General features: G+C 34.4%; 1 protein-coding gene across 5 annotated transcripts in view; it reads left to right on the plus strand.

The window, feature by feature from the left end:
• Window positions 1-9,488: 9,488 nt before the first annotated feature.
• The window catches only part of LOC132937456 (serine/threonine-protein kinase MARK2-like), a 52,384-nt gene continuing 36,848 nt past the window's right edge, over window positions 9,489-25,024 (plus strand). Inside the window, exons 1-2 of one of the 5 annotated variants that reach the window (XM_061004285.1) lie at window positions 9,489-10,633; window positions 11,700-12,824. In XM_061004285.1, the coding sequence (XP_060860268.1) occupies window positions 10,088-10,633; window positions 11,700-12,824 (1,671 nt within the window). In that variant the 5' untranslated portion in view covers window positions 9,489-10,087. The remainder of the gene's footprint in view (window positions 10,634-11,699; window positions 12,825-25,024) is intronic. The other 4 variants (XM_061004283.1, XM_061004284.1, XM_061004282.1 and 1 more) reach the window with 4 other exon arrangements.

A 25,024-nucleotide genomic window follows, 5' to 3' on the forward strand; every position in this document is an offset into this window, starting at 1 on the left:
AAGTATTAATATTTTATGTAGGTATTCAATTTTTGCATCAATTTAAGTTATTTATATCTAAGTATCATTTTATATACTTACAATTTTATTTTACTTATTTTTATTTATTGAGCTCCGTTTTACTATTCCTGCGTTTTAATTGTTTTAAATTTCTAAATAAGTAATAATATGAGTTAACTTAACAATAATATTTTTGTATATTATAATAAGTTCTCTTCAATTTTCTTCAAAGTTTAAAATCTAATAAGTTTTTTAGTTTTGTTTTTCTTATAATTTAATTTTAAGTTTAGCTTTTGGTTTTATAAGTAAATTAATTAAGTCAAATTTAGTTAAATTTATAAAATTTATAAAATATTTTATTAAATTAATAAACTTCTAAAATATTCCTTACTAATTATTTTATGTTTTTCATATACTATACATAATTATAATTTAATATTGTTGTTTAAGTAAAGTGTATATACAAAATAGTTTTTCTTTGATAAATGATTCTAAATCAAGACACTTTAAAATAAACTTTAAATAATTAAACTTTCATATCAATTGTCTATTGTAATATTTTCTAGAGATTGTAAACTGTCTTTTAAATGAAAAATAGTTCACAACCCATCACATGTATACATGTTCACCTAGCATGCTAAATCCCATTTTTAATAATTTTTTTTATAATTATTCAAAACAGGGTAATATACTTAAAAATTGACTTGATAGGTATATTTTGATAGTAGGTAATTAATTTTTATACCAGACATATTTTCCTTTTCTACTTTTTTTAGATTTTGAGTATAGTGATGAATGATTTTACAATGATGTTTATTGTTTTTTTTATTTTTGTGTCTGTCATTACAATTTAGAGCAAAATAATTGATACAATCTTCATCAAGTGTTGATGGGTTTTCTTTGAAAATTTAATTATGTTAGTACTTACTTTTGCCTTAGGTGTTTAAAATGGACTGTTTTTAATAGTTGGGAATAACTAACACAAAACGGCGTAAAATCAAAATATTTCTGTAACGCTAGTTTTTTTAAAAAATCAAATTTTTTTGTTGTACTTAATTCATAAAATAATTATCTATAATCTAATAACGATAATATAATATAGTATTATAAAATATAATAATTGATTATATTCATAATATGGAATATTTGAAAAAATATATATTGAAATAAATTCTTTCAACCTACCATATTACTACCTAATAGAAATATAAATATAATATTATAAAATTCCTTAGTACCAAGAATGGCTGAGAATTGTCTCCAATGAAAATTGTTTTTCTTCTATAAAGATTAGTCGTTGAATTCAAATTGTACTTATCCATTTCAAAGACCTATAAATGGTGAAGTACACTCAAGAATTACTATACGGCAAAGTGAGGTATATCGCCGGTTTTTATTTTTGTTTGATAGCAATACGTCAAGACGTGTGATTAATTTATTAAATGTATTATTATTAATTGTATTCACTAGCGCTATCTAGAAGAATTGAAACGTGGACTACACTTATATAGTATCAGTTACCTTGAGCAAAATAATAATTAAATTAATTGTACTGCAATATTGCTATATAGTTTTGCTATAGACTATAAAATGTATACATTCAATTTAAATATACTTTCTGTGACTATATAATCGATAACTAGTAACTACATTATTGTTTTTATTATTATAGTAATTACCTTAATTTTGTGAAATCTACTTGGAATAGATTTTGTAATATTTAACACACGATTTTCACATAGACTTGTTGGTCTTGTTTAACAGAATTAATTTAAACATTTTTTTTACTATAGTAAATTAATAAATATATAAAAATTATTATTTTATAGATAGTCCATAAATAACAATGATAATTAACCACGGTAAAAACTATTTTAAATTTAAAAACTGAATAGTTAGGGTATCACTCCGATTTCCAATTGACGTATAAATTGAAGCTTACGTATAGTTAGGTACGTGTATGATTATGAATTGAATTAAAAATCTTATCAACATTAATTGGTTTATATAAGTTTTGTCGTACAATTGTTATTATTGTTAAAACTAATATACAATTTTAGATTCTGAGCGGAGCAAGGAAGCTAGTAGTTTTACAATCGTGATAATTTTTTTTTATCCTGTATACAAAATTTCTACCAGAAGGAGTGCTTTGATTTCAAAATATAGTATCTTATTTTTTAGCAAATTGGATCAAAATATTACTTTAATGAGGTAATTTTTCGATTTTCTCAATAATTATTTAATGCCATGGCAAAAACCACTGACAAATTACGAAAAAACGGTATTTTAATTTCTAACGCTTTGTTTTTGACCATAGAAACAGGTTTGTTACACTAGCACTACAACCTAAACTATTTTCTTCGAATTTGGTTTCATACTTTAGTAACCGATTAGTAACCATTCGTAACCAAAAATTTGAAATTCGTACCCTAAATCAAGTACCAGGAAAACCGTTTTCCCCAACAGGGTGCTGATATTATAATCATTAAAAGACTCTTTGAATATATTTTTATCAAGTATATACAAGCATATCCTTGATCAAAAGTATTTTGGATAGTTTTTTTTAACATGAATATATAAAATATTTTTACATTTTAGCTTTATTTTTTTCATAATTTTAAATTAGTATATTTTTATTTTTATATTTTAATTTTCTTACTGAATATAAAACAAAAATATATAAATAAATGTTATGAAGTATTAACATAGGGATACCTATTTAATTTATTATTGAATTTTATATAAAATAAAAATGTTTTTTATCTAATAAATTATTTTTTATTATTATTCAATAAAAAAATTGATTTAAAAAATAATTATTTAAAATAAATGAAAAGTTTAAAAAAATATTTAATTTTAAAAAGGAAAAAAATTAATTAATTAATATTTTATAATTATTTATTTTTAAGTCCTTAACTATTTATATTTATATAAATACTATTTATTTATTTATGTGAAAAAATTATAATAAATAAAGATAAGATCTTTATTTTTTTTCAAACCATGGAAATTAAATTACTTGGTTTAGGTTACGAATTCCAAATTTTCGGTTATGAATGGTTACGAATGATTACTAATCGGTTACTAAAGTATGAAACCAAATTCGAAGAAAAGGTTGTGGTGCTAGTGTAATGTACCTCATAGAAACGAATAAAAAATAATAATATTAATTCAATTTACAGGCTGTAATAAATAATAACAATATAAAATATCCAGACTGACAAACCGTCACCGCTCAGAATAGTTTTTTCGTACACAATGATATTATATCATTGAATTCAAGTTCTGTACAATCCATTATACATTGACCCTCTTGTAACCTACTGTACAGTAGAGCGACATCCACTTATCCGCTTTTTTTATAATTGTTTTTATTATAAAAAATTTAAATACATTTATTCTTTGAGTACACGCCGTCTTAATATTTTTAATTCTCGGGAAAAAACCCCTTTTGAAGCTATTATGACAAAATAATATTTTAATAACTAAATACTTGTTTCTCAGTAGTGTAATTTTGTTTTGGTTCTAGTCATAAAATATATACTATTTATAAGTATATAAAAGCTTCTATATGTATCGAAATATACTGTATTTTCCACGGTATTAGCTTATAACTCACATTTTTAATATAGATCAATGTCTAAAAACGTATTACACAGTGTTGATTTTTTTCGTACGCTAAAGAAAAATGATGGTGAAAGAGCTTTTAGGAATAAGTAGGTACTTACTATATTCCATAAAGTATTAGACGGTGATTATGGAAACGTTGTATAGGTAGAGTTTCGAATTTTGATTTGAAATACAATTTTGCATTAGTTTGGGTTGGTAAATATTTTCCAATATAATACAAATAACCCTTAGCGGGAAAACATTCATTTTCTTTTTTAAGTTTTCTTTATTCTGAATTGTCATTAAAAATATTTACTCAAACGTATTTACGTATGGGTTTTAAAGTGTAAATATTCCTAATTCCACTTTATTACAAAATAATTCTTAAACAACTTAAAGTTATAATATTTATATCTAATTATAATATAGTATTGTTATATTGTGAAAATTGATTGGTTTTTTTAGTATTCTATTTGTCTACTATCTTCGGACAGAATGCACATAACAAAAGTATCTATATAACACGGTTGTCGGTAATATATATAATATGTAAAAATAGTTATTAAATCTTTTAACTTTAAAATCAATATTTCCGAAATATTTTTTAAAAAAATAATTATAGTTAGGTTTTTTATACGCATTTTATGTGGGTTGGCTAAACTAAAATTATACTAAACTCGTGCATAGACACAGGTTTTCATAGTTAAAATTATAACTTAATATGGATGCTTTATTTTATAGATTCTTTAATTTAGATAATGTCGAGATATTTTTCATGTAATCAACATTATTGACGATACCAATATTATTTTAATTATCTGAACATATTTTGGTTTTTAAAAGTTAATAGATAGGTAGGTATATATTTATATTTTTTGTATTAGTATTTGCTAATACTAAATAGGTATTTTCTTTAATAATAATTATTATAGTATACATAATTTGTATGAACTATAGTTTAAATAAAATAAAAGTGAAATCAAAATATAATATTGTATACTTAATTATTATTCATTAATCATTATTAACTGAAATCTTGATATTACATTATTTTGAACTACATATTGTTATAAAATTTGACGTAGCATATTTTTGTGTTCTTACTTCAAAGTTTAATACACTTCTTACGATGTTTCATGATACAATCAGACAATGGCAATCTTAATATATTTTAATTAAAGCTGTTCCTCAATTTAATTTCATTCACTTATTTCTCCATTAATTATTTCATTATTTTGAGTATCCATGATTTTTGATAATTTATTCATAAACTTTGTCCTAGCAAAATCTTAGAATTGTTCTAAAAATAAAATTACAATATACATTTTAATTTTTTTATAAAATATAACCAGGTAAGTACTAATTATATGCATTTATTGAGAAATATGCAAATATATATTTCAGAATTATTATCTTCACATTATGAAACAAAAGGATTTATATCGGAATTGTTTAAGTACGAGTTTTTAATTTATAATTTTATGTTTAGGTAGGTACTATAGTTTTAAAGTACTTACACGTTAAGACACGTTGACATTACTTATCAATCCACCTTCACATGTACATTGGCATATAAATCCGGGCCTACTTTCCCACATAAATAGTGTTAGTTTGGTGGTATAATTTTAGAGGTGATATTGTAAAGCCGCCTTAAATAACCCTTATTTTTAAGAAATTGTTTAAATTTACATTTGTGTTCAGTTCTTGCAGGTGTTTTAAATTGCGACAGCTTGATTAGAAGAAAAATCACTATCTGTCGCAATATCGCATTTGGAAATTATTATTTATTCTACATACCTACTACTTCAAATAGTTGTCGAGTTGATTTATCTTTTATCAGTCGACAAGGTCATCATGCGACTAGTTTACATCGTGGCATTTGTCGTATTGTGATGATCGGCTAGTTTTTAATTTATGGTGTCAATTAAATTTGTTATTGTTTTTAATTTTTGGATTTCACTATAACATTTAGGCGTTACACAAATTACTTATTAAATCCAAAATTTCCTAAAATTATTTCACGACAGTAAATAAATAATATTTAATTAATTATGGGCTATATACCTATAGGTACTATGTAATAATAATATTATTATATTATATTATATACTATAATATCGTATAGTTAATGAAAAAAAAAAACGATTGTTAAATTAAATATACTTAGTTAGTATGATACCTACCTAATTAAACTTGTATGCAATTACTTTTTTTTATTTTGTTTACTTTTTAAATACAATAATTGGGGATTGGCTAATGAAATCTAAAACATACGTATTAAATCCGTACTAAAACTATTTATAGCCGTCGCCAAAAAATAATTAATCGTAATTGGAATTCACTTAAATATATTCGTGGTTTTATAGAAGTAATATATAAGCTAAAAAACACAGTTATCAAATTATTAATTTATGTGAAGCCGATTTGAAGTTTTCGGAATCGTCGTCGACCTCCTGAACTGAGAGCGTTGTATTGATAAGCGAAGGTGGCCAAATTAATAAAAAAAAAAAAACTTGAGTTTGTTAAGTTAAGCCAATGTAAAAAAACGTTAAGCAATCAATTGATAGTTAACAAATAATACCTCTTTAAATTTAAAGTAGAAAATTATTAACTTCAATTATTTTAATTTTAACATGAGTTACACCCCATAGTGAACTTTCAATTTTTTTTTTTATAAGTTATTAAAGTAAATGATACATATTGCCTACTATATAGTTTAACAATAATCCTTCTTATTGCGAACTAGCTATTATAGTGGCTTAGTCAATTATTACACGTTTGTGTCAACTAAATTATTAAATCAAGGAATATTTGTTTGTTTATTTATATTTCAAATTCATTGTATACGGCGTAATCACAGAATAATTAAAATTAGTTAATTAATTTAAATGATAACTACTGATAATATGTATAAACACAATTTTAACTTGAGACTGGAGAAAGCCTAGTTATTACATTTGATTCTTTAACTAATTAAGTTACTAATTTTATAAGAACATTAACTAACTAGTTAAGTTCAAAATATTTTACTGGTTAATAATTTAATAATTTAATACCCACCTTTGTTGTTGAGTACAAACGTTGGAAGAGCCAAGAGTCAGCCGCAACAAAAAATAAAAGCAATTTTACGTCAGCGTTCGACTTAACTGTATAAATCCGTGCAATACATTTCAGTTTATTAATTCCTTTGGACACGTGATACTTGATATGACCTACATTATTGAAATTATGTAAAATAATTAGAGCCTTCGGCAACTCAATTGCCACCTACTCGCCCACGATAAGCGTATGAACGCAAAAGAAAGTTAACTATTTTTTTTATAGTGGTATTTTTCAAAATACATTATTTTTTTTATCGAATTGTTTATAAATATGTTAAGTTATAGGTACTGGCTTGATTGTGTTATAGATAATTCATAATCAGGAAAACCCGTATAATCTGGTTTCTTATGAGATTTTGTCCAACAATATTGTACAATATAAATATTTTATGGATTGGAAAATTAACACTTTTTTAATGGGTTTTTATCCTGGGAATTGCAACATTTTTTATTAGATGAATTTATTTTTCTTTGCATGTTAACATTTTCTAATTATCCGCTAAATGTCACGCACAAATGATGAATATAACGAAGTTTTACCTTGAAAATTACAATAAATAAAAATTTGATGGTATTTTTGCGTGTTTTTTAGGCATCTGTTTGGTAAATTTAGTAATGGGAACTATGTATCCCAAGGGTCTGTAATAGTATATACCACAAAAATGACGTTATTATTTATTCAACACGAGGATTGTTATATTGTATACAATATATATTATTATCAGTATTAAAAGGTTATTAGTTATTATACTGCTATTAGAAGAATGAATATATCTTTTAGAGCAAATATTAATTGTTTCATTTGAATGAAAATAACAGATTATTACCTTAAGTTTAGTAGAAACTACTTTACTGCTCGATAACTGTAATTAAATATTCATGTAAAATCGTATCGTTTCTTAATTCATAAGTATTAAACAAGGTACTTAAATTATTAAGGTTTTATACTAATGACATTTTTTAAGTTAAAATGCTATTACAGGTTAATGCTATTCAGTTATGAAAGCGATTAAATCAAATAACATAGAGCACTTGTTTATCAAAATAAAATTATATTTTTTTAACGACAATTAATAAGTACTGTTTTTTTTAAATTATTTAATTTTAGTTATCTTATAGAAGCAACTGAGATTTATTTGTACAATTAACTATAAATTCAGCACTTTAGAAACCATTAAAAATAGGTCTTTTAATCACACATAAAATATTTGATCTTGAAATAATAGTCAAATATTTCTTCGGTTCATTGGTGAATAATAGTGTTTTATGAATTTGTGAATAATAATATTTCATTATATTATTATTATAAAAAAGGTATATCTTTCTTATAAACTAAAAGTCATGTTAATTTCCTTGTATTTTCTGTCTACATCCACATCACCTAGTGGAACATAAAAACTGGTACATAAAAAAAAGACTATACATACTTACATAGTTTAAAGTTTAAACGCAGATTACTGTTATGTTAGGTTATAGCGCTATAATTTATAGCATGACCTTCTAATATAATGTATTTATGCAATTTTATTCAATACAAAAAAATTGCGATATTACGCGTGTCCCCTTTGGCTCCCGATAAAAGGCCAGGCAAAAATAATACACGGGAAAATTTTTACAAAATCGTTTGTTTTTGTTGGTTGAACAATTAGACGTTTTCTTCTCATGTGCAACTTATTGGTATAATATATATTGCTTACAACAGTATTTTATAAGTTACAGCAGTTAATAGTATATTACTCTGAACATTTATACTAAGTATAATATTAATTTTAAATAACAGTGTACTTTCGTCGATTTTGTTCTCTCAATATACATTACACACAAACACACTCGACTCGACGTGGAAGTATAATAATTGAGGGTAACGACTGGTGTATCCATAATCACGTGAGTTCAATAAAAATATCAAATCGAGAATACATTTTAAGCTGCGTTATATAACGGGCTTGCACAACATTATTAAATTATTGTTTAACGTCGCGTACATATTGAATAATAATAAACGTTCTATAATATCGTCTCCGGCGTGGCAGTGGAATGGAATAGTATAACAATATAATAATTAATATCATCATGGTGTAACTGTTGCCGTATATTATTTTATTAATATTGAGCGGAGCGACGAACAGAGTTATTATCGTCATTACATCACCGTGGGAAATCGAAATGATCCACATGCGCGCACACACACACACACAATCAAAAAATACGCGCGATCAACATTATAATATATTATTATTATTATTATTACACAATGTCATTCTATTATTTAGGTGATACTCAGAATATTCGTAAAACCATTGATTATAAATACTATAATACTATTTTATTATTAAACTAAATTACTATAGTATTATTTTATAATCAATGGTAAAACTTTAACGACGACGACAATAACTCGACACATTATATTATTATTATATTGTCATATTATTATTACACATCAATAAAACAAAGTAGACGACGAATAAAAAATGATATGACGATGTCGAAAATCGAAAAAGGTTTTCGTCGTCGTCGCGTATTGTGATTGTAGTAATAATAATATTATATTATTATAATCGTAATAGTTGTTTGCCACACTGCAGCTGTTGGTCTGATGGCCGGGCAGGCGAGCGGGCGGGTGGATCGCCACCGCCGCTGCCGTCTCGGCGACCAAGCGCGCGCGCGGTGTGCCGCCTTGGTAACACCGCGGCGGCGGCGTGCTGCTATGGTGGCGCGCACGTTATCAGCGGCGGCGGCGGCGAGTCCGTACGACGACCGACCGACCGACTGCTCGAAGGCGGCGTCGGCGGCGGGCGGCAGCAGCAGCAGTCCGTTTCCACACACGCCGTGTGTTGTAGTCGGTGTGTGTTTATCTCGCGTCACGTTTATTGTGTGAACCGTTCGCGGGCGGCGCTCGCGCTCTGACGCAGTTATTACCGTATGTGTGTGCATGTGTGTTGGTTCGCGTGACACAATTTGCGTGCACTAAGACCCTATCAGCCGACGCCGTGAGTTCCCGTCGGCCACGGGCATCAGTGGCGAACTGGGCACCGGCGTGCGTGCGTTTAACTTTTTGACGGCCGATCGTCGACTGTTTTGAATTCGATAAGAGATAGACTCTGTATCTGTGTGTATATGTGTGTCTCTCTCTGTCTCTGCTTCGTTTTGTTTTTTCATTTCAAATATTTCTTGCTATTGACTACGACGGGACGACATCCGACGTCGTCGCGAACAACCGAGTTGTTATGAAATCGGGCGGACGTGTGTCCGTCGATACGTTAGTAGTTGTGTGAGACCTACGTCGGACGCTCACAAAGACCATTACCCACCGACCGCCACCCATCAACCGCCACACCCCGCGTCCCGTTATATTGTCGTACGGCGGCGTGACGATGATGGACGACGACGACGACTACAGCAAGACGTGTGGTCCCGTGCTGGACCGCCGTAACCCGGTGAATCTAGACGAGCTGTTCGTGCCGCTCGGTGTTAAATCCAAGGAATGCGACAACCTACTGGCCGTGGCCGAGGAGGATTCCGGAGACGAAGATGACTTGGCCGTCGTTGAGACGGTCGCCGCCAAGGCCACGAGTTTGGTGAACGACATCAACACGAGATTTTCCAACGATTGTACACAGACCGTCGGACCGTACTTGGACATGGCCGATCCGTCGCGCAAGGTCAGCGTCCGTGACCTGTTTAAACCCCTAGACTTTAAGTCCAAAGAGGTACAGAACTTAGCCGAAGAACGGTCGTCAGACGACGATGAAGACGACCACCATAACGCCGAGGGTGGTGGCGACTACCAGACGACCAGTGCAGAACACGACCAACAGCATACCCAGACCTGTGGACCCGTCCTGATCGACAGTGGAAGCTACTGCAACTCGCCGGCCAAACAGCATTTGGAACGGATTTTTGATCAAAATCTGGAAGAGGTATTACCCGTACGATATTACACGAATAGACTCGTTGGAAATTATATAACAATAATATATTATTGTGGTTTGGGAGACAACCCCCCCCCCTCTTATTAAAAAAATATTTTTTTCTCCCGTCAATTACTTAAACCACAACGACTCCGGTCCTTTAACTACTACTTATTATAAAAATAAAACGTCATATTAGTAGAGACGGCGACGACGTGGTGTTGACCCTTTGCCCCTACCATCTCACCGAGACGAAACTCGTAGTTGCTTTTTAGTCTGTAGCTGTAGTTGTGAAGTAGTATAACAGTTGAAGTAATACAGTTAATATTTGTCCGAGCTTCGAGTTCAAACGTAATTTTCCAAGCCGTTGAGTTTTGCAGTAATACGATATTTATAGTATTGCAAAGTTGACGCTCAACGTCATAAAGACACATTTCGAGATCACTAAGGAGAAACACAAATACCGTCGCCGCCAACGTAATTGTGACACGCAAAACTTATAATAAAAAAAATACTAACGGCATACACGTACTCTTTTGCACATGCACGGCATACGATCGTGGCTGGCTATCTCTAGTGACAATATCTTCGGCTAATCTTTTAAACACTCGAAAACTTGAGCTATTGAGATACCGTCTCTCTCGTCATTAAACGAAATTATAATACCCGCGTAACACCGGTAGTCAAGCTCTGCGGCCTTGGACGTCATTATCTACTAATTATGACACCTGCTGTATTATTCGTTTGAAACCGTTTCAACGCGCGTACAATACAAATTACAATAGTACTATAGCTCTATGTACATAATGTATGTGTAATCGGGGCAATGAAATAAATATTACAATATTATTATGCGTATATCACGGTCGATGGTATTGTTTTTGTTTTCCGAGCCAGCTACGTCGTCGTCGTCGGTTGCGGCGGCGGCTCGTATGACCACTTGTTTCCAACGAGTCTATAATGTGTGATGCCATACGCACCATTATAAAATAATATCACATGTATTGACGTGTGCGATTGCGCAATCGCATCGAAACACACGATGTGTATATTGACCACGTGTATTTCCGGTTAGGATAACGACGATCGTGAAAAGGAACAACAGAAGCAGGATGAGCCTCCGCGACCACCATCACAACTGGACGGTGCTGACGAAAACGCCGCCCAGTCGTCGGCCGAAGACAACGACGATGACAACGACGAAGAGGGTGGCTTACAGCGGCCACCCGCTAACCCCGACCACGGTATATTGACCACCAAGGACGGCACGCCGCTGATCCGTTTACGGAGTAAAAAGTCCATAATGGAATCGAGGTTCAAGCTCACCATGCGCACGTGGGACGACGTTTGGAAGTCGACAGCTTGGGCCAAGTTCGCACCGGACAAGCTGAAGCACACGTTGCAGAGGTCGACACGGAACCAAGGAGAGCTGAAGGCCGGCGGCGATGCTGCGGCGTCAAAGAAGCCGACCGCCACGGCAGCAGCGATGGCTGCGGCGGGAACTACCGCGACCGCGGTGCCTGTCAAGAAGAGCCGGTTCAGAGTGCACCACGTTCAGATTGACGACCAACCGTCGGTTATGGTGTCCTCTGCCAAGCGGTCCCCGAAACCGGCGTTGTCGTCATCCAGTGGCAGCAGTGACACGGACAGCGATCGGCTGCCGGCCGGCCTGCCGATGATCGAGAGCAACCTTAACGAGCTGACGATGGTCGAGTCACAGCTGAAAAAGCTGGAAAGGGAGCACGAGGCTAAGCACCAGCTACTGACGCCCAAGAACGACGGCGCGGCCGAAAAGTCTGGGTCGACGGCCGATGACGGTGGCCACAAACAGCAGCACCAGCAGCAACGGGCCGTCGGTGGTGTCGGTAGTGGTGCCGGTGGCGGTGGTGACGGAAAAAAAGACAAAGCGGCTACCCCGAAGGTAGGCTCCAGGGCCGCGGAAACTCACTCTAAGCGGTTGGGCTGGCTGAAGGCGTTCCGACGCAAGTCTTCGGCCGACACGAGTTCGGATACAGCCACCTCCGTCACCCCACCGGCGGCACCACACGCGGCCAAGCCGGTCAAACACAAGCAGCAAGCAGCCGCGTCCAAATCGTCTGCCGCCGGTAGACAGTCGTCGTCACCCAGGCAACAACAGAAACAACGCGCATCCTCGACGGCCGGCGCCAACAGGCCGAGACAACAACGAGCGACGGCACCGGTAAGCAACAGGAAAAAAATGGCGTGACAAAAATATAATTGGTTTTTTTAATTTGGGTTTCGTGCGCACGCGTGTATGTGGATAATTATCTAAATATATTATTTTTAAATCGATAAAATCAAAATGTCATGGCTTCCATCATCCCCTTGCGGCAGCTCGCGTGTTTTTCCAATATCAAAAACGCGACACAATAGTTCTGGGGGCGGCTCAATCGTCGGTCGGTGGTAGCGAATGGCACACGCGAAAATTCGACGTAGCCACTGCCGCTGATGTTGCGCAACCGCAAGTTTTGATTACAAGTAATGCGATTTACGACGGTTCGTTAAGCTCTTGCCACCCATCCCTCTCCGACCCGTCACGGTGGTTTAGAGCTGCGTCGTAGGCTTGGATCGACCTGCAATGTTGATGGGTGGGTGATGGCCGGGGGCGGGTGTCTATTGCTGGTCTTATTAATTATCGCATTGAGTGTTGACGGCGTCCAGATAACGAATTAATATTAGTATCGTAGTTTTGTATATCTTATTTTTCCCCTCTTATCGTTCACTCGTGTAAATAATAGATAGAGTGGATTATTATCCGCTCTGTAAAACCGTTTATAACATGACAACACGGGACGGACCTGTGGTGCATTTCGAAATCCCTCTCGAGTAATGTTGTTCTCGTCTGGGAGTTCGAAAAATAAATACGGAAACCGAGCGAGCGCTGCAGTATCTAAAGTAAACAAGGTATATTATGTGCGCCGCGTACTAATCGCCTCTCAACGGTAATATATTTGTTGACCTTTATAAACGAGAATCTAGGCATTAACTGATAATCTTTCGAAAAAAAATGTATTAATGTGTTTTTACGGTAAACATATTACTATTACGAACGTTAGCATTCGGCGGCGAGATTACGCGTAAGACGTAACACAACGCAACTGTTTATGCTATCGTTCGTTGTAGGTGAAACATTTTCTAGTCGACCGTTTTATCTATCTTTTAACCACGGTGGATGACGACAATTAATGTGAGAAAAATCGCGGCTTTTCGCGTTGGCTGTTCCAAATGTTTTGACGGGCACCGAACGAACACAACACGTGTTAACCGCTAGCAATGTATATAATATTATTATTTATCTTAATTTGATGAGTTCTGGCACCGAAGAAGAAGTTGGATTGATTTTTATTTGTACATATGAATTGTGTGTTGTTTTGTGGCGAGCGCCCGCGCGTGTGTGAGCTATGCGGGCTACCGAAGTGTGTGTGTGTTTGTAGTTTATACACTGGCCTGTGCCCATATTGATTATGTAAAATCGTAATAATAACATACTTATTACTTACACCACACGCATATCGTGTGCGTGCGTGCGTCCGTGTGTATGTACATTCTCTTGGCGTTGCCAACCGATGTCTCGAATATAGAAGTGCACGTAAATATTATAATATTTTATTTTTCTCTTGCCGATTATTATTAGTATCGATTATTATTATTATGAAGTAAGATGATTAATTATCGTGGTCGCGGTACTATTTTCAACAAACGATAGCCGTCAACTCTGCCTTACAATGCACCGCTGCATTAGTCACGACCGTTTTTTCTCCCTAAAATGTTCTTAAAAACTATTTCTAGAAATCGCAACGGTCGTCGTCGCACCTGCGTATGCGTGCGCGCGCGCTACCGAGATTTTCGCTGCGTCCCTAATCGTCGCAGTGACGCGCGTCGTCTCGTAATCGTGTGTATGCTGTATGCACCACGCCGCGCTCCGATTATAGGTAAAACTGGGATACCACGATTGCGTTTGGCAATCGGAAAGGGGAGTTAGTTTTTATTTTTGGCACGTCGACATAACTATAATAATATTATAATATTACACACTCGGATCGTACGTACGCGGGCGCGTCGTTGACCACCGCGCAACGGCAACGGCGTGGCGTTTTTTATCCTCTGCCTCGACGACAATATTAATATATTCGACGACACGGGCACTGCACACTACATAACAATATTAATATAGTACAATATAATATTATCGTTTCAGCAAAGTTGTGTAATCGCGTTTTAAAGGTCCTTAATGTCATTACGGGTTTGTACCCGGTGGCTGACAACGACAACGACGTTTGACGCGCGCGGTCGGTCGCCTTTCAATCAAAAGCACTCATTCGCTTTTCCGCCCGCGCAACGTCGGCGTTGTCATTTTTATATACGCACGAGTCACACAAAGGAACGGCTGTTCTTTTTTTTTATTATTGCTCATCCGAAACACGCTCAATTTAAATTACATTTAGTCCCTACTCAAAGGTTTCCGTCGGCGTTTTGAGTCACCGCACGTGAAAACACGTGATGAGAGCTGCAATAATATTAGTAGGCCAGTGCAGCAATGTTGCAATGCGCTCGCCGCACGTATGTACTACATAACATAATAAATACTAATAATAATATTATATTATACTAACTGCTGCGTTTATTATTATTTTTTTACGTTCAAAGTATTGTCAGTTGTCGCCGTTGTCCGACAAGGTCGCCGTGGTTACGGCAGCTACGCGTCATTTAAAATACGAAAACAAATAATAATAACGATTTGAATAATATTAAAACGGACTTACTGCACCTTGCTAAGCAACCGAGACGTTTTTCGATGTGTGTGCTTGCATTCCTATAATTTTTTAATAGACCAACCTTTTGGACGACGGGGGTCATAGTAATAATGATAATATCACGTGTGTTAGTGTGTATGGTTGGAAGGGGTGATTGGGGAATTTGCGTGGTCCTCTAATATTCTGGTCTGGGCAAATGCATTGGTTTTTCTCTAAAACACTCTTTTTATACGACGTTGTAGTGTTGTGCGACAATGCGCGGCATGCGACCGGTTTTCGGGCGGCGGAAATTGTTAACGACTTGACTGGTTTTCGTGTATCGTGTGTGTGAGTATATTATAATATTATTACATCACGCATTATAATATTTTCGCGTGCGGTCGTCTCTCGTCCGTTTAACGTATTATATTGTTTTTTTTTTTATTTCTTTGATTTCCGCTCTGAACATCTCAGGTATAACACGATATAATATTATTGTTAAACGAAAGGATAATATTATGTTTGTCACCGTTGCACGACCGGATCGTCTTGCGTGGCCTTTACATTTGTGTCGCTTAAGTAATGAACGAGAACACTAATAATATAACGTGCAATACTGCTATTAGTCCCAAAAAAAAATGATCGCCTCGTAATTTTTATTAACGCAAACGGTGTTGCCACACATTTGTTTGATTAATAAAAATTCAACGAAGGAAAAACTTTTAACATTATGTCATCCCCTATTTTGTTCTCATAAACGTCGAGCACTCGATTTTATTCTCGCAGACTTTTTAATTTATTTTTATTTTTATTTCGTTCAAGTATTATTATACTTTATTCCGTTAATATGCCGTGTACAAGTGTAATATTATATGGTAAATGGTTGTGACTCGGCATTATTGGAATGTGCAATAATAATTTTTCTTTTTTATATTTGAATATTTTTATTTCTTACTGCGTACGGCTGAAAACAGAATTAAAATAAAAACTGCATGATGCCTAGTTATTATGTTATGCCATCGCCATGAAAATAATTCAGGGTTGTATAATATTACTTTAACTCCTTTAGATTCGCTGAATAATGTAAAAATATAAAATCATGTTCATATTCTTCAAATAGGTACAGGTATACACAATTATATGGGTAGTCTGATGTAAGTTTTGACCTCGTATAAAACTTTTTATCCCAGATTTAACTTTTCATAATGGGCCATTTATAATGAATATTGATTATTTGAAAATAAATTAACAGTTTCAACTTAATGTTTTAAAAGTATTTAATTTTAATAATAGCCACATACGGGAGCATATTATGTTATTTTATAAAATGTTTTAAATGGTAACTTTCATTATATATAAAACAAGATAAAAATATGTATTAAACACAGGTGATGTCTGACGGTATATTTTTTCCAATCCATATGGTTTTTGTTTTTAATGTAACATTTTGTAATTTAAGCCACATATAATTATCTCAGTAAATTGGTTGTAAATTATAAGTTATAACTAATCGAATACTGTGCTAAGGAATTACCTAAACTACTTGTAAATTTAGTTAGTTTTTTAAGTTTAATGAGTTTGACAGAATTAATTGACATGTTAAGACTACTAAATATTGATTATCATAATTGTCAACACATTAAACAGCTAAATAAAAAAAACGATTTTTTAACACAACCACTCGTTATTCAGGGTCAATTATTATAACGTGTCAACATAATATAATATGTGCAAAGTGCATACATATTTTGCCAGACGATTATAAATTTGATTAAAAAATATGAATTGCACACGTGTTTCATTATTAGGTTTTACTGCATTGTTTTTGAACATAGCCACGTGCCCCCCTCCGTCAAATAAAATTTGAGAGTAACGATAAATCAAATTTAATGTGGGTTTTTTACTAATGTAAAGAGGTTTTAAGAATTTAAAAGTACCTATATTAATGTATAATATAATATAGGATTAAACCCAACTAGTTTAGCATATAAATGACTAGCTTGACGGGTAAAGCCGTGAATTTACATTAATAGGATGGAGGACCGTGTTCAACAATTATTTAATTATGATTTTAACGATCCCGTTGTGTACATATTATAATAGTTTTCTAATTTAAGTTGGCGAGTGTTGGTGCGTGATCACGTGAAACCTACGAAGTGTCAAGAAAGCAAACTAAGTCTAAAAATATCAATCAATTAATGCACACAGACACTGTATCATTGAGTATAAACGAGAACGCTGGCTTGATTAAAACTCCACAAAACCGTTTTGATAGCTTATTTGTTACCTAACTGCCAAACAGTCGGGTGGTGAAGAAAGAGTGCGAAGGGTCCTTGAGTTATTATTTATTCCTGGGTGTTCTCTCGTCACGCGGCATTTATCGAACTTCCTTTTACTTTTTATTCATTCCGCGAGTGCGTACATTACAACGCGTTATAAATTTGTTTATTTTTCCACTCCCACCGTTCGAATCCATAAAATTATTAACGACAACAACAACAACAACAACAGTTACAGTAATTATTATCCAATTTTTTTTTTTACGTCTAAATATCGGCGTATGGTTTCTCCGAGCAATGGTCGACTATGTTGTTTGTGTGGTGTGAAAAGGAAGAGGCGCGTACAATATTATTATAATTCCAACGTGGCCGTGTCGATTGCGTTTGGGATGACGTCACCGAAAAGAAGCCGTTTTGTGATCGTCAGGTTCTACCCCACAACGCCCTCCGGCAGACGGGTTCTTCTAACGCTGGCGGGATGGTGAAGCTGCAGTATACCTTCTGTTTGTTCGGTCAAGTTTTTGACTTTCAACGGCTCGTCGTGTTCTTTGTGAAAAAGCTGACTAAAATAGAACCTAGTAGCGTTTTTCATCCCCGCCGCCGTACACAACAATATTTTAATATGCACGGCGAACACGTAAACTAAAAGCCATCGCGCGACCCTCGCAGGGGATCTTTTTTATGTTGTGCGCCACTGAGTCTGTGTTGGGGGACATGGTCGAGTGAGTAATACGGGAGGAGGGCGTCAATGAAACTTTCTAATCGATACTCACACACATACACCGGCGATTTCAGCCGCCAACGTGGGTCGCGTGGTTGCTCTGTTGTAGTCGCCGTCGCCGTAAATTATACTTATTATTATTATTTTAAAATATTTTATATTATTATATTATACGATAGGACGGTAATAACTATCGGTCTTGTGTACATGTTTCGTGTGCCAGCGGTAAACAAAGCAGACCGAGCGACTGTAATGGGCTAAACTCTTTATTTCGTATACACTGCGTACACATTATATTTTTTCCCACCGACGTTCGCCCGTCCGTTGCTCCCTCTCTCCTGCTGGTTTTTTTTCGGAGTAGGTCATTGTCTAATAGAAAAAAACAGAACCCTTCGGTATAATATCGCCGCCGCCGCGGATCGTCCGACAAAGGTGTACCTACATGATAGTCGTCCTAAAAAATCGATATTGGCAGTCGGTACACTTTTTTTCATCGACTTGTAAAATATGCGTGCAATAAAAATAACTAGTACGTGCGCGTTGCCCGTATAGTTTTCTATACGTGCCTACTTTTACTCCGCCTTAAAAAAAAAATATTACTATATTATATAATATATTATCGTGTATTTGTACACGCACATTATTGTCGTTATTATTATTATTATTATTATTATTATTGCACGCGTAAAAACAACAATATTTAACCGCCACACCGCGGTGGGTGCAGCACTTCGACGTGCTCCTATATATAATAAATACCGTAAGTAGGTTACGCGCGTATATAAGTACGATACGTACTGGTCGTCGTCGTCGGAGGGTTTTAGTCGTGTTCGGAATGATGAATTTGTTTCCGTTTTTTTATTGTCCCCTGTTTTTTGTTTTTACGTGACAAAACGATGTCATCCTTCGTGCCCATGCTGCGTTCGGATTATTTCTGATGCCGTATTTATTTGTAATATCAGACGACACGCACGCACCTACATAAGTCACAAGGACACTAAAAAAGTTGATAGGACAACATTTTACAGGAGTTTCAGATCACTAGGTGGGTTTTCATGGCGAGGAGGTGCATAATGGTAGATTATCTGCCTATCCGATCACAGATCACATGACTGCATTTTTATAGGTTATGTCTTTTATATACTATGCAGTGTGCACGCACTATCACTCAACAATGATACAGGGATGAATCAAATGAACGTCGTTCGGTTAGGCCGTCGCCGTCACTTGGCATCTACACAATAATAACATTATGTATCAAAATTGTTTAAAAAATTTTCCCCGACGTGTATTATAAACGACAAACACACCTCGACTAGTCCGTCGTTATCGAAGGGTGAGCATTTTCGGCGCAGACACGATTTCGTGGTCCCTTCTACGCCCTTCCACCGACCATGCCACGCCATACCCGTTTCCTCCAGATCCACCCCCGCCGTCGCCGGCACCGCCACAATGCCGCCACCGAGCACGTTTTGTGTGCGCACGCTATTGTGAAGTTCGGCCCGACTGCCAGGCGCCCCATGTTGCTTGTATTCGCATGTGTGCATACCGGGTGGGTTCTGGGAGTTACTTTCTCTCTCCATCTATCTGTCTCTTTGTCTCTCTCTATTAAACACAGGTCGCATAATATATTATTTACCATCGTAATTCGGTCGAATCCACGCAAAAATCTTCGCCGCGTTTCAATGCATCTTCCTTTTTCATTACGTACATGGTAAACAAAACAAACAAAACTAAATACTATCCCTGAAACAAAGAAAATCTTACAACCGTTTTTCGCCTTTGTCGAGGGGTAAAACAAGCATAATATAGCAGCACACGTGAGGCAGCGGCGGTGTACTATTAAACGTGTAACATATACGCGTAAAACATCTACTCGCCCCCGTATATTGTGCAAATATTCGATGACTTTTATTATATCGTATTCTCTCGTGCGTGGTGTAATGTGTATTTTGCGCATTTCGGGCGCGTCGCCGCCACCACCGCGCACCGGCGAGAAACTACCCAACCCACTGCTCGGACGACCAAGTGTTATCGTTTTCAGAATGTCGCCGTACCAGCGTTATTTTGATCAGTTTATATAACCGTCGCCACCCATCCAACAGACGCCACGGCACCCGTTCGTAGGTCGATTTAATCTAAATTCTCCTCGACCCCGCACGAACACGCACACGCACACGCACACGATCACAGTAATAATATATTACACGAAATTCGTGTGCGACCGGGCGACGTAACGTGCTTGACCTTTTGGATTCCGTCGCGGGGCCTATGTGGGAAATTTGACCAGCCCCGGAGTGACATTGAGAATTGTGTGGGTCGGCGTGAGGGACCTGACGAATCGACACCGCTCGGTCCGTCCGCCGTATTTCCGTCGACCGCGGCGAGACGTCCCGCTAATCGCATGTCGTGTACACCACGGAAAATGGTCGTGTTCGGACAGACATAACATAATAACAATATCATATTAATATAATATTATCATGACGGTATTGCGTTATGAGGACGTTATACCCGCATAATATTTTGTTGTTTCCGTACAACATGACACATGAGTACATGACAAATAATTGTGTACGTTTAGATTAATCCATTTTAATTCTGTTATTTTTAATATTAGATCAAATTGATCTATTATCAAATATAACATAATTCAAATAAAAATAAAACCCCCCATTGGTTTTGTTTTTAAATATTTTATTAACTTTAAAGCAAGTTATGAGCACTTGATAATCGTACATTTATTGTGAAATTTAAAACACTCATGCCTTATTTGAATAATAAAATATCGAAAAAAATCTAGGTGGGGTTTTGGATAATATTCTTCCTTTAAGTTTACAAGTAGGTCAATTCACTTAAATGTTAAAAACGACAGAGTAAAATGGATTATTCTGAACGCAATATTTGCTATGATACGCGTTAACTGAGACAATACATGCGGGTAGAACGTTCTCTTAAATTTAGTTAGTGCGCTCGGAATTTGGTTTAATGTCATCGTCTTTAATAAATAACATACGGTCGTGTGTCGTCTCATTGTCATGCCACCGGGAAACACAACACCTGTGGTATTAATAATAAAGCCGTTTATAATATTATATATTAGCACACAGGCCAATCGACCAAAGACGCGGTATTGTATCGCGATAATAATGATATTGAACAATTTTACCGTAATCGTAATAATTATTTTTATCGTCCGAAAAGCGTATAATATTATTATTATGACGTTCGAGTGACGACGACTAAACGCATAAAGCGTATTGTTGTGTGGTATTCATCGGCAATGCGAAACGCTCGCAAATGCCGCGACACTCCGAACGATCGATAAACTGACAGAAATATAATATTATACCGGTGATAATTGATAATGTCACAATATGATATCGAGAAATACGTTAAAAATAATATTACAATAAATTTGAGAGTTTATTATACCCAACATCGATTGGACCTGGACGCGGTGCCCGCATATGTTATCTCCGTCTATCTACAACCGTAACATATGGTAAATATTTTATGTTCGGCAGTTCCAATTTTGTGTAGTAACTTTTATTAATTACATACAGTGAATTGACCAATATCATTTAACTTTTATATATATGAACATTATCTGTGTTTTCTCGTGGGTTTTTTTACGATATTTTAATTTCACTAGTAAGCACAGATAGCAGGTCAATTCTATTATTATTAAATGTCAGTGCACACAATTGGAACTGCTGAACACAAATTTGATATGTCATGTTAGATAAACATGCTTCAATGTTTAAAAGTGACAACGTGGCAAATTTAAGTTCAGCCGAATTCATTTTGTGTTTTTGGTTTTAATGTTACAGTAAAATATGTAATTTAAAAATATTATTTGTGTTCTCAAGTCGGTTTTTTTCATATTTTAACTTTAAAGTGAGTTATGTCTTTAAAGTATGTAAAATAATATAATTTAAAAATGCGCATAACTCGTTTAAAAATTACAACACAACAAAATACCGACGTGAAAACGCAGATAATAGTTTTACCTTTAAATTTGATAATAGGTAAAAATGTACTGTAATATTAATACTAACAACACAAAATGGTGCTGAACGCAATTTTGACGTGTTGTAAGACGGAGAAAACACGTCATGCGGATATCACGTTCTCTTAATCTATTAGAGTCTATTATAGTGTTTAGTTTGATTTTATAAAACAGTACTCATAATAATATTATAACACTCGCCGACCGCCGAAAAAGTTTTGATCTGTTCGACTGTACTTACTTCAATTATTATTTTCGTGATACGGCGTTAACTGTGTTTTTATCGTTATTTTTTTTATTTACCAAACCGATGGTTCATAGTATTAATAACAACAATATTATTCGTCAATAGTTTTTCGCGTCAACGACGATATTATAATTATGCAGCCAATCCAGTTTTTATTATTGTTGTTTGACGTGGTTATCGTTTGTGTGTGCGTTTGTGTGACATGTTTTCGACGGACGTTGATGAATTGCTTTTTAGACGTAATAATATTATATCATAAACCCACTTCTAATATCACATACAGCGAATTTTTTTTCCGTTTTATCCCATTTATAAACTCCGTATAATAACTAACAATATTGGTTTAAACGAAATTGACAAAATTCAATAGCGCTCGTTTTTTATTGTATTAAAACCACAAAATACGTTATGATATTATGTTTGCCCACTAACGGATTTCGTTTAATATTTTTACCACTATAATCGGTATTGTTTTTGAAATTCACGAGTATAATCTAACAAAAACACGAAACCGCCCACACTAGAGGCGGTGACTTTTATCTGAGTTTGTCGTTGGGTTTTCCATTATGCTGTAGTAGTTAGTAGTGTTTGCCTGTCGGCAACTTTTAATTAATTTTATTTACGATAACCTACCAAAACCAATTTCGCAGTAAACGCATACCAAGTAAAAAGTCTACAAAACATTAAAACCACACAAAGCTTCTTTTAAACTTGAAAATCGACTGCGTTATAAATTGAAAATCATGTTATGATGATGATGTTGTGGTTTTTATTAAGTATTTTTTTTTTTACATAATACGCAAGGTTGAGTACTAATTCCATGGCAAACCATTTGGGATTGTCAGGGTAAACGATTTCCAATAAATATCTTGTTCTCATTTAAAGTGGGATTTGCGTCCAATTATGATGTTTATCGTAATTTTTTTTTGTAACATTCCGAAAGCATAAATATTAGTTTTCCTATAAAAAATAAAATGGCTTATACGTAGGTATGTGTGTTTCATACTAATAGATTTAACATGACGCGCGGTTGCTTTAAATTAACTACATGAATTTCGTATAATTATACATTCCTTGCTTTTAAGTTTGTTTAAAATCATTTACTTTGTTCAACGAAATGCGCCAAAGTTTATGGAAGGACCCGGAAAATAGAACTGTGTTTTTTGAAATAAATTGATTTGTATAGGATGGATAGTTTTTCCAATGAAGTAATGTTTTAATGTTTTTTTTTCTCGGTATATTTAATTTTCCAATCAATAAATAATACGTTTATCAAAATTGTTTACATTTAGTCTTTATCGTTAATAATTACTTCGCTGATCAACCAAAGTTATGTGAAAAAATAATTCAAAGTAAATTATTTATTATCATTTATGACTTATCTATATCGATTTTAATGAAAAATTACATGATCGTGTATTATGCTTAAATGATCTTTATTATAACTTCTCTATAACTGCTGTATAGAAATGTTACTTATAAGTTATATGTATTATATATTCTGTACTCTGAATGTATACTATATTTATCGTAACACCGATATTTTAATATAATTGTAGTTTTAAAAATATATTTTCACTTAAATGTAGTACGTTGGTTATTTTGTTGATTTTTACGCCATTTTATTGACTACACACACATTTTGAAGGTCCTGGCCGACATAAATATATCATATTAGAAGGCGTTTTGCGTAGGCAATTCAATAGCGCCCTTGAACATTGTTACAAAATAATGTAATTCATTTCACGTTTATTACTACACACTAATAGTACTAAATAAGCATACAAGCGTATTACAGCTGTTAATGTTCTTAATCATTAGTCTCAATTAAAATTGTATCATTCGACGTAATTTGTTTGAATTCAAATTAAAAAAAAAATGCACACGCGGTGCGCCTGGCTTTGTATCGTGATGTATTTCAATGAAGACCAATTGTTGTATTATATGAAGATATTTCTCATAACCACGTCGCAAAACGCCATAATACTTGGTTAGAAACATATTTCGTTGTACAAAAACGTAACTATAAATCGCCTGTTTTCCCCCGACCGAATCCGCCATGATCAAGTGCATTAGAAATCACGCACATGGTGTTTATCCAAAATAAGTGTTTGGATATTATGTACAATATCGTTTCGTGGCTCGAAACAATTATTATATAATTTTCATTGTGGAGGAGGAGAGATGACAAAAAAATCGCCGACGATAAAGTTCGGAAAATGGTGAAAAGGGGTCAATCGTGTCCGGCTCATTAACTAGCTTACGGGAAAATAAAAATAGGTGGCTTTGTTTGTGATCCGTTTACACTTCGTCCGTTGTACGATTTCTTCGAAAATCTGATTTGTCGTCGACCGTTTAAATCCCCTCGACTTTTGAGTTTTTAGAAT

This window comes from Metopolophium dirhodum, chromosome 1 (genome assembly GCF_019925205.1).
Source record: "Metopolophium dirhodum isolate CAU chromosome 1, ASM1992520v1, whole genome shotgun sequence".
Taxonomy (NCBI): Eukaryota; Metazoa; Arthropoda; class Insecta; order Hemiptera; family Aphididae; genus Metopolophium; species Metopolophium dirhodum.